Source organism: Channa argus, chromosome 18, assembly GCF_033026475.1.
Source record: "Channa argus isolate prfri chromosome 18, Channa argus male v1.0, whole genome shotgun sequence".
Taxonomy (NCBI): Eukaryota; Metazoa; Chordata; class Actinopteri; order Anabantiformes; family Channidae; genus Channa; species Channa argus.
In genome coordinates this window covers 21,540,548-21,557,834 of record NC_090214.1, presented here as the reverse complement: position 1 = coordinate 21,557,834, position 17,287 = coordinate 21,540,548, and the positions used below count along the sequence as shown (strand labels likewise).

At 38.5% G+C, this 17,287-nt stretch overlaps 1 protein-coding gene across 1 annotated transcript in view; it reads right to left on the bottom strand.

The window, feature by feature from the left end:
* Positions 1–2,113: 2,113 nt before the first annotated feature.
* Positions 2,114–17,287, bottom strand: part of ajm1 (apical junction component 1 homolog) — a 36,516-nt gene continuing 21,342 nt past the window's right edge. Inside the window, exon 2 of the mRNA XM_067484901.1 lies at positions 2,114–9,523. Coding sequence (XP_067341002.1) covers positions 6,192–9,470 — 3,279 coding nt within the window. The 5' untranslated portion in view covers positions 9,471–9,523 and the 3' untranslated portion in view covers positions 2,114–6,191. The remainder of the gene's footprint in view (positions 9,524–17,287) is intronic.

Below are 17,287 nucleotides of genomic sequence, written 5' to 3'. Positions count from 1 at the left end.
GCAAATGTAAAATCTCTAGACAGAAAAGTTAATGCCCCTGAACATAATTAAGACTGAAGAGAGAATAAGGATACGATGAATGAAAATTTTAAATCTTATTCTCAGACAAACCTCAACTTGGAGAAAAAAAGACATACTCTTAAGGTAGACCTCAAGTTCACTTCCATCTGCGGACCTTTCTATATTTACTCCCTTAAATTAACTCACATTTCATGTCTGTTCTCATTGTTCAGTTATAGCAATCACTTCACTTCTGTACACAGGTTCTGGATTGTAACGTGATTAAACTATACAAATCTGAAAAATTCTCACTGCATCTGTTCACATCTGCTAAAGCCTCAGCTTATAGCACTGTTTTTTCTCCTGCTTTTTAGTAAGGTGTAGTTGCTCTTGCTTGACTATAAAGACTGAAATGTGGTAGGAATTAAGGGGAAGGACCCCAGATGGGGTCTACCTTTCCAGTAACTCTTTTTATAGATTTACAATTTCTATTCATCCTATACTGTACATTCCTTTTTCTGTCTACAGTCTTAACTGTGCTCAAAGGCACTGAGTTGTGATCAAGTGTGAATAGACACTGAAGGGGAATAATCCTGGTGAAAATCCCAAGTCCCAAGAACTAAAGCCCTAGAACTGTTTGGCCCGAAAATGCCTGATGTACCTTTCAATATGTCTTCATACCGATGCAACAACATATTCTCATTTCCTTCAAAAACAATCTTTCTTGAAGTTTGACGCATTAAGGTAACAGTTTTGCTAATTCAATTTTAACTCTTAATTTGAGCATTATCATGTTTTTGAATGTGATCTGTCATTCATTATGAGTTTGGTAGGTCAACTACTACCTACTGGCAGAAGGGAAGAGATCGGGGCAGATACGTGGTAGATGCTGGTTGATGTCCTCTTTAATATGGGTAGTTGATGTTTGTGTATTTTAACCCACAATCTTCCACTAACCTGAAACACAACTAAAATCCTGTATTTTTGGGGCTAAAATTAAATGACATTGTGCCACATAAGATCACATGATAGTTACCCACTAAACCTGCTACCATCTGGAGCAGGTGAACTCTCAGCTGGCTAAAGAAGAAATGCCCTAAGTGATGTCAAAGAGCAAATATTTGTCAAAGATAAGAACATATGGGAGGTAATGGGCCTAGCTATGGCCCTTTTTGACCATCAGACTTTGTCTGCCATATGCTTGGACCATATGCTTCTGCTACGAGCATCATGAACAGACTAAGTAAAACTGTGTGCTGCTGGTGTTTGCAAATAGCTGAAAAAAGGATTAAAAAAAATCAGTAAAATAAAAATCACTGACTCTGGGCAGAAATCCTATTTTTTCTTTTTTACTGGGCAAACAATTCCCTAAACTATGAGATTAAAGCTACTTCACAATGCAAGGTTAAAATCTCACAGGCTGTAAACCTGTTACATGATCATTTTAATTGAGCTACATGAGCAATCAGGAGAAAGCTTCAAACTGCCACCATTCACATGGCGGGTTTTTTACTCTTATATGTAGTTTTGAATGCATTTCAAAGATTGGATATACCTGTTAAAATCAGAAATGCTTATGATTTCTCACAAACTAGATCAACAATATCTGCCTTTATAATAAAACCATCACTGTGTTTTTGTGGTCAGGTACTAAATTCACATTTCTTTCATTTGTCGCCCATCTATATATGATAAACTATGGGGTTTTAGTCTTTATTAAACTGTTTTACCACTATTTGTCTTAGAACCAAACAGAATAAGTATTACTTGAACATTTTATAATGCTAAGCTAAGTTCTCTTTGTATAAACAACATTTCCAGAAAAGCTGGGACAGTGTGTGTGAAAGTTCAAAAGATAAAAATATAATAGATCATTTGAAGCCTATTTTAGATTGTAGTATTAGTACAAAACAGTAGTACAAAGACGGCAGATCTGCTTATGATGAATTTGATGTTGGTGATACTTCTGATGCACAAGCAGTACACATCTGACAGTGCCCGGTTTAGAATCTCACTTCCTGTTCTCGCCACTTTGAAGAATATTTAACATCTGACTGTTTGATGTGTTTAGACACATTTCACGAGAACAGACAGACAGACAGACAATAAAATCCAGAGTTCCCATTCCATTTATTAGATATGGTTTATAAATAGACACACTCAGACACATAGGTTGAAAGTATAAAAAAATACAAGATTACAGGAATTTCTAGACATTTTAGTGAGGTCTCCTCTTCGTTGCCTTTGACACATTATTTTACGTTGAATAACTGACAAAAATGGAAAATTCATTTGTTATTTTCTTACACAGCATAGAGATTTTCACTTTCATCCATTCATTGAGCAAGTTAATATCATCAATGTGTTAAATGAGAGCATAGAAAACAGAATCACATGCAGCCACCAACCTTTCACCAACTCTGTACATAATATGCCGTCAGCCAAACCAGTGGAACTCAGGGATTTCAAATATATTTATATATGTGCTTCAAGTTTCATTGTACTTTGTCTTACAAACTCTATGGAAAGCTGAAATCCTGAAGGGACATCTTTAATGGGGAGAGATGATTAATGTCTTGGATAAAACTGCTTATTCAACTTCTTAAGGGATCAGATTGACAAAAACACGTGCACATCATTCAAATATGTTTAATCAGTTGTCATATGGAATCACTCAAACCCTTTGAAACATTTTGGCTAGACTGCGGATTTTTTTTTACCTCAACTGTGAGCTTTAAATCATGACAGGTTTGCTGGTAGGAAATGTGGGATTAAGTAGGCTAGAGAAACCAAAAATGCCCTGTATCTTAAAAAAAAGTTGAGGAAACATCGCTAAGTTGCTTTGATACATTTAAGCTTCTGCAACCGATGAGCAACGGTTCTGCAATGGACGGTATAAATCACATGTAATAAACCTAGTGCAGCACAAATACATACCTAATGTCTTCAAGCATTTACAGTGACTAGGAAGTATTTTGACCCCTTCTCTTTTAAAATACCTTGTGGATTTAATCCTATTTTAGCATTAACCTACACTCACTAACCCATAATAACAAGTTTTTTTCAGGATTTTTGAAGATTCTTGGGGGAGTAAGTTATTGTAAGTATTCAGACCCTTTGCTGTAGCAGTCTACATCGTTTAAGGGTGAATTCTTTTTGCGTTAATTTTAATTCAAACATTTCAACACCTTTTCCACGAGTGGTAAATGAACACTGACTATTATTATACAGTACTCACCAAAAGTATTGAAACAGCAAGACGAATTACTGCTGTACACTGAAGACATTTGAATTTCAGGTTGAAATATGGATATCAGATGAAAGTTCTGAATGTCATCTTATATTTAATGGTTTGCATGGTTTGTGATGAAGGTACAATATAGAAAACACTAATAACAATTTAGTGATGTCAATAAATCACAGGCTTCATGCCGTTATTGCAAACAATTTTTCCTTTTTTTAAACTTACGTAAGTACTTTTGCTAAAAACCATTCGGGTCATTTGATCCAAAAAGTGCTATTTTCTATGTTGTTCAGTGTATCAATGTGTAAATACCATTGAATAAAAGCTGGAATTCACCTTAAATGTCTTCAGTCTAGTAATAACAAATGAATTGGTGGTGTCATTCAGATACTTTGGTAAGAGACTGTATATGTATACAGTCACAAAGCTTTCCCCCGTATTGATGGTTTCACAGTTCACAGTTAATGCCAAGACAAAGATTAAGCCAGCTTCTGTTGACCTTTGGAACACGCATTTTGATGAGGCATAGATGAAGGCAAGGGTGGAAACACAACTCTAAAGCCCTGAGCACTTTCCAGGAGCACGGGGGCCACACTGATTGAGAAAAAGAATACAGTAAGCTGGGAACCACCAGGACAAGAAAGGTTTTGTTCAGGTGGAGGTGACCGGGAACCCAATAGTCCTTCTAATAGAGCTTCAGAAGTTCTCTGCAGGGACAGGGACGCTGATCTGTACTGACGAATGAATACAGGCAAATGCTAAGATCGTGTAAGAAAAACTGCTACTGATAGCATGTGATCTGAGACTATGCCAAGAGTTCATCTTTAAGCACAGGTACTATGACCTGAAGCACATACCTAAGACAATCCTGAGTGTCCTTCAGTTCCCCTCTAAAGCCCTCTTTCAACCCCAAAGAGACCAGAAGAAAAACAGTTCCCAGAGAAGTTCGAGAGGATCAGTGATAAAAAAATGGATTAAACTGCCCAAATACAGGTGCGGGAAGCTGTAAAGACTTAACTAAAAAGACTCAAAGGGCTTCTTACAGTACTGAATGAGTGATTACCTTTATACAGATTGAAGTTTTTGTTGTATAATCAATTTGCAAAAGCAAAAGCAAATAATCTAAAAACATGTTTCACTGTGTTATTACTGTGTAGAGAGTATAGATACTTTCAGAAAGGTAACATATCAATCCTCAGTATTATGCAGACAACAAAAGGGTCTCAATACTTTCTAAAGTCCATATAGCTACTGTGCCAAATGTGGCTCACCATGTTCTAAAGACAATAACTCCTGCTGCTGATTTATATATTTTCATTTGTATATCTAAAAATACAACTCATCAACTTCAGTGTTATAGGACATTGCATGATTTCTTGGCATCATACCAAGTTTTGTTTTTTTTTATTAGACAACTCTCACTATTCACAGTGTTTAGAACTGAACAGTACACGCCAACACCTACTGTGTGGCTGGTAAACTGGCACCATTTTACTATTCAGTGGGGAGGCTTCAATAAGAACTCCAGCACTCTAATAATTCTGCATCACAAAATAAAATACAAAATTAAAAGACTACTCAATTTCCTTTCTCCAAAGTATTTCATTATTCAGTAAAGCGGAAATTTTACCTGCACCATAGAACTCTTATAATAATGACATTTTGTACCTGTATAGATGTTTTAATTAGCAGAACTGTCTGATTTTTCTTTATAATTTTTTTATGATAAGGATTTATGTTGCCACCAAAAGTTATAACATTTACTTTTACTTACTTTACACATGTCTATAATAATATAATATAATACAATATAATATAATATAGTTCTGGTACAACTCCTTGTATGTGAATCTGGTACTTCACCCAGCAACTTTGCATAGACAGTATACGTAACTAATAAAATAATGGTTCATATTTTCCGCACAATATACCATTAAAGTCACATATGAAAAATAGTTATGTTATACTATTTCCAGAAATGGATGCCTCCGTTGCTAATCATTTGAAAAATCAAAACACCAGAATGTCAGCTTAAGTAATCCCTATCAAAGGGAATGTGTAACAGTACATGACCAAGATCCAGATAAATGATTTGTGGTGGATAAAAAGTAGGTACTTTTTTTACTTAAAAAAAATTGAAATACATAATGTACTTACTGTATTTATATTCTTATTCTGCACCTGATAGGAAGTATTCTGATGAAGAATAATACTGACCAAGCAGACATGAATATAGATATATAGATATATCTATCTTTTTGATAACAAAATACTTATCTACAAATGTTTGTAATTGGATTGATCTATAAATATGTGTAACAATATATATGTATTTCTATATATGCAATATACAACAAAACTGAGTACACCCCTGTGCAATATCACTAAAGTGATAAATGGCTCAAAGTAGTATCACCTCATAATAACTGTACAGTACAATAACAGTGGTGCAGTGTGTAGATGACTGACATAAATTAGTTTGGATCAGATGTGGTCCATCGTGCTGGTTGTGGACCTGACCAGGACTATCATAGCGGCTACATATTCTCAGCAGTAGATACATGGAGGTGGAAGTATGCCGATGTAGGGTTGCATGAGTGCAAAATGTGAAGGGGAGATGATATTCACAGATGCACTTTGAAAACAAGTTGAAAACCCCAATTACTAAATGAAAAGATGAATCAGTTTCAAGATGTCTGGCAGGAGAAACATTCTCCAATGTGACAGTGATCCTAAACATAATTGTGCAAAAAATAAAAAATAAAAATTAAGAGAAAAGATTTTTGTTATTCAAAGTAACTATCTTCATTCCTCTAGAAATTAATCTAAAAATAAAACATATTATATGAAATGGACAGAATTTGTAATTACTTAATATTTATTGATATTGCTCGGGTGTGTACTTTGTTTTGCTGTGTACTGCATATATTTACAACAAAAGTTGCACTTAAATAATGTCATCAAGGAGATGAGGAGTTCCTACCCAGTCCAAGGTTCTAGGCTCAGAGGCAGCCATAATCATGCACATAAACTGTTTGCCGGTCCTTTTGTCAATTGGATAGATTGTTGTGGGGGTGAACCTCCTGTTACTTTCTACAAATTCACAGAGCTGCTGATACACCTGTGGGTATTCGTGGCGTAGAAAAACCCCTCGAATCCTTAATTCACGTTGTATATTGATGAAGCAGATTTCCCTAGCCTTTCTGCCTTCCTCTCCCTCTTTGTCAATATCTGCCGTTCCTGGCGGCGGAGTGAGGATCAGTGTTTCCATGTCTCTCTCTTTCTTGTGAACCTTTCTCTCGGGGCTGAATGAAGCCAGTGCCACCTTTGCATATTTTCGGACAGTTGGAGCTTGGTTCCTTGGTGACGGCCCGTCTGGCAATTGCTCACCGACAGCAATGGAGACATTCAAGATGAAACATTCGTTTGGGTCATACTCTTTACCAGCTTCCTGCAGCTCCTTACAGTACTCCCCTAGGTTGTCCTTGAAGCTTTCAAGCTCTCGAAGGGACAGATATGTAGGGGACATAAGTAGACTATCAAGGCCATACTGCAGGAATTTACTGGATGATGCTGGGTTTGGAAAACCAAGGAACAGAACTCCTCTGCCTCGAGAAAGGTAGCCAACTTTGGCAATACGGGAGAAAGCTTTGTGGACTTCAACAGTCTCCCGACAGTGTTTGATAATATGGCGGCATGTGCTGCCAATTCTTCCATACAGGCAGCTTTCTTTGTGAATATCCCAGTCCTCCCTGCGACAATTGCGAGAGCAGTAGTAAGTGTAGCAGCTGTGGCAGGATTTAAAATATAGACAAGCATTAAACAGGGTTTCTGTTCTCCGACATTTGTTGTTAGAGCACATCATTGTATCATCCTCATCTGGGCTCTGATCTGGGGAGCACTCGTCTGCACTCTTCATTGTCTCACTGGTCCCGTCCATGTCTCGAAAAGCATCAGGATTAATTCTTATTGAGGTTGGCTGCTTGTCGAGAGGAGGTGGTTCTTCTGTACCAGCCTTTGAGCTCTTTCTGGATAGAGATACTGCTTCTTCCTCATCAATTAACTTTTTTAGTTGATCCAGAATGTCCTCACTTGCCCTTCTACTGGGGGGCTTGTAGTCAGTCACAAGGTCTGCCAGAAGCTCATCAAGTTGTTCAAGGCTTTGCTGTAGTGAGGCGTTGTCATGTGTTTTCTCTTTGGTTGAGCTTTCAAAGTCACGCTGAGACAATTCTAGACCCTCAGTGCTTCTGGAATCAAGAATGTCCCAACTGGCAGACCGTCCTTCAGCCTTATTAAGGCTCCCTGGTCTAATGTCATTATCAGTGATTGTTATCTCCGGAGTCACATACCAGAGTTTACTGGCAGTGCTCTTTGATGTCTCTGTTGGGCTTTTGTCAATCAGTGAGTTGTCAGACATCGACAAGGCTGCATAACGTCTTGGTGAACTGGAGAGATTGACTACCACCGGTTGCGGTTTGTCGCCTCTGGCCCCTGCAGGCTTCCTGCAGTCAAGAAGATCATCATAGCTCTGACCCCGCTGCACGGGAAGAGGTTGTTCCCTCTCTACACGAGAGTTGAGAATATTGTCCCAAGACCTTGAGTAAGATTTGGAGTCAGTGCCAATTCTTTGAGGCTCCACACATGGATTAGCATACCAAGGCGTTAACACAGGCTCTTGCCGAACTCTGGTTGGAGTAACTTGAGATGCATAAGAGGCGGGATTAGTGGAATAACCAGATGCATCTGAGCCATACCAATCATCCTGTTGTGCCTGAATGACCCTAGCATGTCTTCGACCTTCTGTGTAATATGCCCTTGCTGGGATGTGATGTTCTGGTGGCATTGCATACATGTCACTGGAATAATAAAACCTTGGGGGAGCAGTCTGGACTTGGTAAGATCTTGGATCATCTCCATAAAACATTCTTGTTGGTGGTGTCTGTATGATGTATGGTCCCGGTTCATTTGCTGCATAGGGTTTGGGATATCCTGTCTGCACGGAGTATGGATAATGTTCTATCTCAGGATAATAAGGTCTTGTAGCAACAGCATGCACCATTCGAGTCCTTGGATCTTGCACATATTGCACTTTTGGAGTATATGTTTGTACTGGTGTGTAACGTTCATCATGAAAGTAAGAACTTGGCTGTGGAGGAGTGGTAGTTACATATCTCCCTGGGTCATCTGCATAAAAGAACTTAGTTGGCACATTAGGACTGGAATGAGCTCGACGTTCTCTACCATAGTAATCACCTGATGAAGGCATTTTTTGCAATGGAATCTCCATGGGTTGTAAGTAACTATTTGGCATGCTGCGGGAATATTGATAAGCTTGCCTGCTCTCTGTACCCAGTGAGTCAGTGGGAGTTGATGTTCTTGAATAGGAGAAATGACGTGGCACAGTCAGACTTCTACTCCCACCACTGTGGTGCTTCTGCCAAGGTATTTCCACTTGAGGTGTATCCTGTTTCCGTCCTGAACTATGTAATGCTGCATCATCAGGTTTGATGTCCACCCTACACCTGACATGAGGGCTAGTTGCTGGTTTATCTAACCCTCCATCCTCAGAATTTTCAGCAGCATAGTGTGGTGAATACCTGCTGCTGTCTCCGATCTGAGGCTGCAACTTAATAGGATGTACTTCAGGCATATGAGCCCTAGTTGCTGCATAGGATGACTCCCTACGCGGTGACACTTCAGGTCTCCAGCGAGACTCTCTTGAAGCCCTTTGGCTCTCCCTGCCCTTTCTCCCTGAAGATGAGGACCCTTCAAAAGACACAGGGGTAAGACTCGTCTGGACCCGAGGGGCACTTTTTGACCTGGTCCTTCTTTTTTGTTCTGGGGCAGTTACTTCACTGGCCATATCTGCAGCTATCATTTGAGGAGTTAACCTATGGCTAAAAATGTCTGGAGCAGAGAAGCGGTATCTCTGCTGGTGGCCCAAGGCATTCCAGGCAACATCTGGGTTGGCCGCATGCCTATCGGCCTTCTTGTACGGGGACTCCATTGAGTATTTGTGTGATTTGGGGTACTTCACTGACCTATAGTCAAATGTACGGCAGTGCCTCTTATTGACTTTGCTCTTACTTTCCTCCAGTGTGCTGTAATTTATAGAATCACATTGTTTGGAGGGTTGCAGGGACTTGTAGTGTGAAGAAATGGGGATCACTTTTATATCTCGACGCACAGTTGATACCAGTATGTCAGGTGGGTCTGTACGTGTCATCTTAAAGGGCCTCCTCAGTTTCCTCCATCAAGTTGCTTTATTGTTGATGTTGCCTGGAGAGATAACAAAGAATTTTAGCGAGGGGCATTTAAAAATATTCAACCAATTATGCAGAAGAAATTATGGAGAAGAAAAACAGTACAGCAAGATGTGTAAAGGTTAATGCAGGTAAGTTCATTCGTTTTAATTCAGTTTTTGAAAGAGTGCTTTCTGGGGACCTCTGCTGCTACATCAGAAACTATCAAAGGTTTAGTTGTCTGTAAGTGTAATTTCGAGATACTGTGTCAATTATGATCACTAGTTCTTACGTGTATTTTGAGGACTATGCACAAACATTTTTTTAGCTGCGCATAATCTTGTGACATGGCGATTTCCTTGTGGTATAACCCATCGTCAGTGTTGTGGCGACTCATTTCATTTCAAATTGTGATATGAAGAAATGTGAGAACCATGTAAAAATAATCCTCCTTTACCTACAACTGACCTAAGTCAAAGCAGATGTTCTGAGCTTCTTTGGTCTTTGGGTCACTCAATGGAATAAACTATTCTGAGCTCCCTCTCATATATAGACATAATATTTCATTTGAGGTTTAAAATAAGTTCCTTTAAAGTTCTGACATCTATTAGCTTTAATGATGTCAATGGCATAAATAAAGTTGGCCCAAATAAAAAGGCCTGAGTCTAAAACTGTGTTATTATCCATATTATCCATGATCAATTCAACTTCTGCAAGTCGAGTAAATGCAATAAGGGTTTTGCAGATTCACAACTGTACCTAAAACTCAAGGAGTTGAACAAGAGATGTTAAGATTTGAATACTATTTCCGCTTAATTAAAACTCTTGCACCCAAGTGGATCATTTAATTACTGCAGTATTAACTCACCTCCTTATATTAAATTGTGGTATCTTGTGCAAAATGTGATGTGATGCTTGCTAAACCATGGCTGACAAGGGTGGCAGGGGTTATGGCACATCTTTACAAACTGTTACAACTATTCCCTCAACAACAGTTGTATTGATTTTAATCATTTTACAGAATGTGAAAAAGAAAAGACTGACAGAGATGTGCCTGTTTAGTTTTATTTAAGCATCTGATAACATCACAAAGGTGGTCAGAGTCATTCAGGTCAGTTGTAAAGACACAGAAATCTGCCATGTAACACTGACCACATACTGCAATTTACTACGGAAGCTGAGAGACTTGGGGTCCAATATAAAACACGTTGGATATTTACAACTTAAAATTCTATAATGTAAAAGGAGCAGTGATGGAGGATTTAACAAAACCTGCAAACTGACCAGGAAGTGTAAACAACTGGATGATGATGACTTTACTTGTATGATTTTAACAATAACTCATGCTTTCTTTCACCAGCTCATGCTGTAAAATGTATCCTCCATGCTGATTCCATTTTCTCAGCTATGCACATTTCTATAGGATCCTAGTTCCCTGGAATTGCCGCTCTAAAATCTTTTGAATGCTGATTGTGTGGTGCTGCCTCTGGACTGAGTTATCCAGTGCTTTGTTATGACACAAACACTCAAGACATTGGTTTAATCTGTTGGTCTCTTATGATTTTTAAATCTGTTAAGATCAGAAAATCCTCCAGCATGAACCAGGCACAAAGAGGGGGTTGTTGTTCTCGATTGATCTTTTAATTCATTCAACCTCCTTACTAGCATTTTCTACTGAGTTTGTGTTTAGATCTAGATCTCCAGTCTGATGCCAAAAAGACCCATCACATTTGCTCTAATAATACCTTTACTGTGTATACACTGTATGGCATTGGACTGCTACACGCAAGTCAGATACCATGCAAATCAACTACATGGAGCTCATGCCAGTCATCTGACAAAAAAACATAAATTACATGTTGAAGACAATGTGTGAGCAGCTATACTGACATTTTCAAAGGATGTGTGCAGGCTTATCACTGATCAATCCTTAATGAATATTAATTCATGTAGTGATCCAACTGAGTCCATCCACAACAAACTTAACACAGTAAAAACAACAGCTGAAATATGTGTCCATTATTAAAAGATTGTTTTACGCTTTGAGTACAAGAATCCTGGTGATTCCCTATGCAAAACAATAATTAAGAAAATATACAGTAAAGATATTATTCCACAAAATGTGGTCCAGAAAAGAAAAGACTGCTTACTTAATAAAAATGCCTACAAGATGCTGCAACCTGTGTGAGAGCACCACAGGAGATGAGTAAGTGGTCGAGCAGACGCTCGCAGCAGAGCAGATGGAGGATGATTATGAGCTGAGATGCCTGATGTCGTCCTAAACTCCTGTGGCAAGTGCACATTTGTAAATAGCCTTTTAAAAGAACCCAACTGTCAGAGGGAAGTAACAGTTCAGTGGGGTCATATTCAAATTTAATGGCCACAAAAACTCAAAGTCTTGTTCTTATCCACAACATACAGTGTTTGCAGTAAAATGGGTATATTTGGAAATAGGCTCAGTTCCAGCTTTCAACCAACAAATCTCATCACTGTGTTAAATAAATATAACAGGATGTTAAGTAAAACACAATTGTGTGGCTTCACTCAGCTCTCGAGGTTATTTACAGCATCCTCCATCAAATATGAACAAAGGACACGTCCTTATAATTAAAGAATAAAATACATGTAGCAGAATGAGATACATTTGCTGTCATTTCTAAAACTGACTCAGTAGTCAGAGAAAACAAGGAGAGAAATAACCAATGGGCTACTGTGTTAAAGTCAAATGTTTTGTCATCCACCCCTACCAGCTCTCTTTGTAAGACAGGTTCAGCTGCAGACCTCAGGCATGGGGACCCTCATGTTTGCAAGTCAACAGGAACAGTAGGTTGTGGGTCCCATGCGTTAGGTGCATCACTTCCTTTTTGACTGTAGTATTAAAGCATAGACAGCTTTTAAGGTTAGTTTTCTTTTTCTTGGGTATATACTACACATAGACAACAGTGTCATCAGCATCATTGTTTAGATAAAGAATTTAAAAACTTTGTCCTCATTATCCCTAACTGACAACAGAAGTTCTTCCACAGTATAAACCGAAGTCATGGGGACAGTGGAAGAGGTTCATGTTGAGATCAAAACAGCGAAAACAACATCAACATAAATGGTAGGTATCCAGATGTTATGCAGTTTTTCTGCAGTAGTGTGGGTACCAGATTGGCTAGGCCTGCCAGATCAGCTTAGGGTCCTGCATTAACAGATGATGTCACACATTATGATTGGCTGAACTAAAGAAAGCATGTAATTATTGGCTGAACATTTGTGATGTAACTCTGATTGATTGTTTGTGTAGAGAATGAGACTTGAAAACCTTGAGACCTGAATGTCCTATACCTTTTATTCCAAGTAATACTATGAGTACAACTTATCTGTCTATAAAGTAGTTATTATTTTTTCAGCTGTTAATGGGCTTGCAGTGTTAGCACAGATGCTTGTCTTTGAGGAGGCCATGTCCAAGACTGCAGCAGGAACTTTATTACCAGCACAGAATAAGTTTAAGACAGATTTAAAGGCAAGAAACAGGTTCTACATACAGAGGCATGAAATGACAGCATCCATCCATTATCTGCTTTTGGCTAAAGTCAACATGGGGTGAGAGGTTGGGTCCACCCTGGACAGGTCTCCAGTCTATCTCAGGGTCAACAGAGAGAGACAAACACAGACAAACATTCACACTTACAGGCAATTTAGAGCGACCAATTAATCTAATATACATGTGTCTGTGGACGGAAACCCAAACATTCCAGCTGTGAGGCAGTAGCACTAACCACTCAACCACTGTGCCGCCTGGAGTTGAGTTTCTCTCATTTTTCTTTAGTCTGCTGATTTAGTCTGTTTTTAAGTTGTTAAGAACTGTAGCCAGAAAGTTGTGCTCTTCTAGTGAGGTTGATATTTGGTCTGTTGTTAGTTTCGGCACAATAATCACTGAGCAGACACATTTGACCAGCCAACTGCAGCCAATTGACAATGTATTAAAGCCACCTGTTGGCCTTTTGGCCTTTACAGTAGTGTTCTGACCACCTTGTGTGAAGACCTACCTATGCAAAGACCTGCAAGTCTACCTGTGGACATCATAATAAACCTTCTTGATATAATTTTTGTACTTCCTCTATTATTTTTGCTCTGACTACTTTACCTTCCTTCACCTGCTTCATTTCCTTTCTCTCTTTAGGCCTATTTTCCTCCAAAAGAAAACATTTTACAATATTACTGTATTTGTTTTAAAGAGATCACTCTTCCTTTCAAAAAACAAAGGACATGTTGGTATCACAGAAGCTGACACAAACATTACAGTAACACAGGGGGGCATGGTGGCTCAATGTCTAGGGCATCGGGTTGGGATACAGAAGGCCACGAGATCATATCCCACCCAGCCACCAAGGGCCACCCTGGTACTGGTCCCAAGCCCAGATAAAAAATAGGAGGGTTGCGGCAGGAAGGACATCTAGCGTAAATATTAAGGCCAAATCTACATGCGGAACATGTATCACTGTGGCAACCCCTGAAGGGACAAGGCAAAAGCCATTGATCTTTTGAAACATTACATTAACACAACTTACAGGGTAAAAAGCAATTATTATAACCAGCAATTAATATGTTTTAACAGAGCAACAATTACATAGGGGGATGACCATTGTCTTAAACTACCCCATACTACCACCAAATTTTGATTCATCTGATTACAGAACAGTTTTCTATTTTGCCTAAGACTATTTTAAATGAGCTTTGGCCCCGAGAACATGGCAGCATTTCTGGATCGTGTTCACACTTCTTCTTTGCATGATACAGTTTTAACTTTTATTTGTGGATTGCACAGTGAACTGTGTCCCTGAGCCCATGCAGTGATGTCAAGTAGAGAATCATTCCTATTCTTATTGCAGTGCTGCAATATGGGCTGATGAGTTTTGCAAATCATTGCATTGAGTTTTTTGTCCCAACTTTTATGGAATTGGGGTTGTAATAAACCTCACACATCTCATCCCATTTTCATAACTGATTCTGTGCAATTGGCCTTTACTGTATGTGGCTACTGCAGAGATTCATGAAGATGTTACATTACTCTCAGGTCATATAGTATTACGTCAGATTAGATTCTGCTCTGTGTCAGAACTTCAGCACGTAGAAAGAACTGATCGAAACCGACCCGTGTCCTCTTGGTGACTCCTCACACGCATCATAAGCACATGTAGCTAAGCTCATTTAAGCTGGAAAAACAGTTTAAAAATGTACAAAAAAGGTCTCTGAGATGCCAGAACAACATATTATTCATCATTACTAGAAGAAAACAAGAACAACCCCCGGTCTCTGTTCAGCACTGTAGCCAGGCTGACTAAGAACCATAGTTCTGTTGAGCCTACTATTCCCTTAACTTTGAGCAGCAATGACTTCCTGACTTTCTTTATGAATAAAATTGTAGCTATTAGAGAAAGAATTCACCAGATCCTCCCCCCAAATATTACAGATAGATCTTCATGTACAGCAGTGCTAGAATCATCATCCAATCCCTGTTAGACTGCTTTTTACCCATAGATCTCTCTGAGCTAACTTCAATTATTACCTCATCTAAACCAACAACCTGTTTGCTAGACCCTATTCCAACTAAGCTGCTCAAGGAAGCTTTACCCTTAATAGATACGTTCATATTAGATATCATAAATCTATCTTTAGAAACAGGCTATGTACCACAGGCCTATAAGGTAGCTGTAATTAAACCATTACTTAAAAAACCCTGTCTTGACCCAGGTGTTTTAGCCAATTACAGACCAATATCTAATCTCCCCTTTATTTCTAAAATAATTGAAAAAGTAGTCGCAAAACAATTTTGTGATCACCTTCATAGGAATAATTTGTATGAAGACTTTCAGTCGGGATTTAGAGTTTATCATAGTACAGAAACAGCACTGGTAAAAGTCACCAACGATCTTCTCATGGCCTCAGATACTGGACTCATCTCTATACTTGTTCTGTTAGATCTTAGTGCCGCATTTGATACCATTGATCATAACATTTTATTACAGAGACTGGAACATGAAATTGGAATTACAGGAACTGCACTAGGTTGGTTTAAATCTTATCTGTCTGATAGATTTCAATTTTTTCATGTTAATGATGAATCCTCCATGCACGCAAAGCTTATTTATGGAGTTCCACAAGGCTCTGTGTTAGGACCAATGCTTTTTACTTTATATATGTCTCCTTTAGGCAACATAATTAGAAAACACTCCATACATTTCCACTGCTATGCTGATGATACCCAGCTATATTTATCTATGGAACCAGATGGAAAAAAAAAAGTTAATCAAGCTTCAAGCCTACAAGACATAAAGCATGTTGATTTGGCACAGTTTTTACGCCGGATGCCCTTTCTGACGCAACCCTTCCCAATTTCTACCGGGCTTGGACCAGCACTGCACAGCTGGGGAGGGAAAAGGGCTGTTAGGGGTTCAGTGTATTGCCCAGAGACACTTTTACATATGGCCATATAGTGATTGAACCACTAACCCTGTGGTCAGACAGTTGTCTTACCAACTGAGCTACAGCTGCCCCCGTGTATTAATTCGCCAGTACTCAGTAAAATTCAAACTAAATCTAGTGACAACAGACACATAAGTGACTAACTGCCCAGACTAACTACATCTCAAAAATACACTGCAACAGGATCAGGAAAACCCTCTTTCATGATTAAACAAAACATAGATTAACTACTAATTTGTGTGTTTGATTTGCTAAAAGGTATTTTTGAATATTGAGCTTTCAAAACTCAGTCAGTATGACAGCAGTCAGTGTGGACTAAACTGTGGATCACATTGCTGTGAAACAAAATGTAGTGAAAGACCACAACTTTTAAATATTCACAAATAGTTTTCCCACTCAGACTGCAGCAGTAAGAGAAGCCCCACTAAAGCTCAGTGTACTTCTAACATGTTCAAGTGCATGTTTATATATTTCCAAAACTGTTAAGCGGATGTCATTGGCTATATTTGGTAAATCTAAAAAGAAATTTTATGATATCATAACTTGTCCATAAACTGCTGAACATCCATTTTAATTCCTCTATGGCTTCTGTGAAAGATATGAAACAAAGTCAAGCTTTGTTGGGAGAAGAGTTATCTGTGTTCTGGTATCAGAGTTAATTCTGAGGAGAGAAACTTTGAGTATATCTTGGACCTTGATAATGATCTTGATCATTTGACTCATTGATAAACATTCACATTTCATTATATGACATTTAATAGCCTAATGTGAAATAGCACCTAATAGACTAAATAAAAGACACATACACTTTCCAACATAGTTTTGATTGTCTTTTTCTCTATTCAAATGATTTTTGCTGCCATCACCAGCTGCAGTAAAGTCTGCAATTCCACAGTGCTGCAAAATGTCTCAGCAATAAATGATTTGCAAATCATTTACATCCCGTGTTTGACTGTAAACAGTACAAAGACAAATCAACTGTTAAAACTGAGAAATTTGATTGTGTTTTGGAAAAAATGTGCTCATTTTCAATTTGATGCCAGCAACACATTTAAAAAAAATGGGTAGTGTCCAACAATAGACAATAAATTTGTGTAATGCTAAAAAAACACATGGTGGAATGGTGATAGCTAATGAGGTTAACAGTTTTGTATAAAAAGCTTGGCTGCACATACAGTAGCTCTTCTCATAACGATAAGTCATAAGCATAAAAAAACTAACCTTTCCTCTGATAACATCACCGACTCAAAACAGCTACAAAATGCAACCACAATCCAACAACAGATTTTTAAAAAGAGTCAAAAATAACAAATCATTATGTTTATGAAGC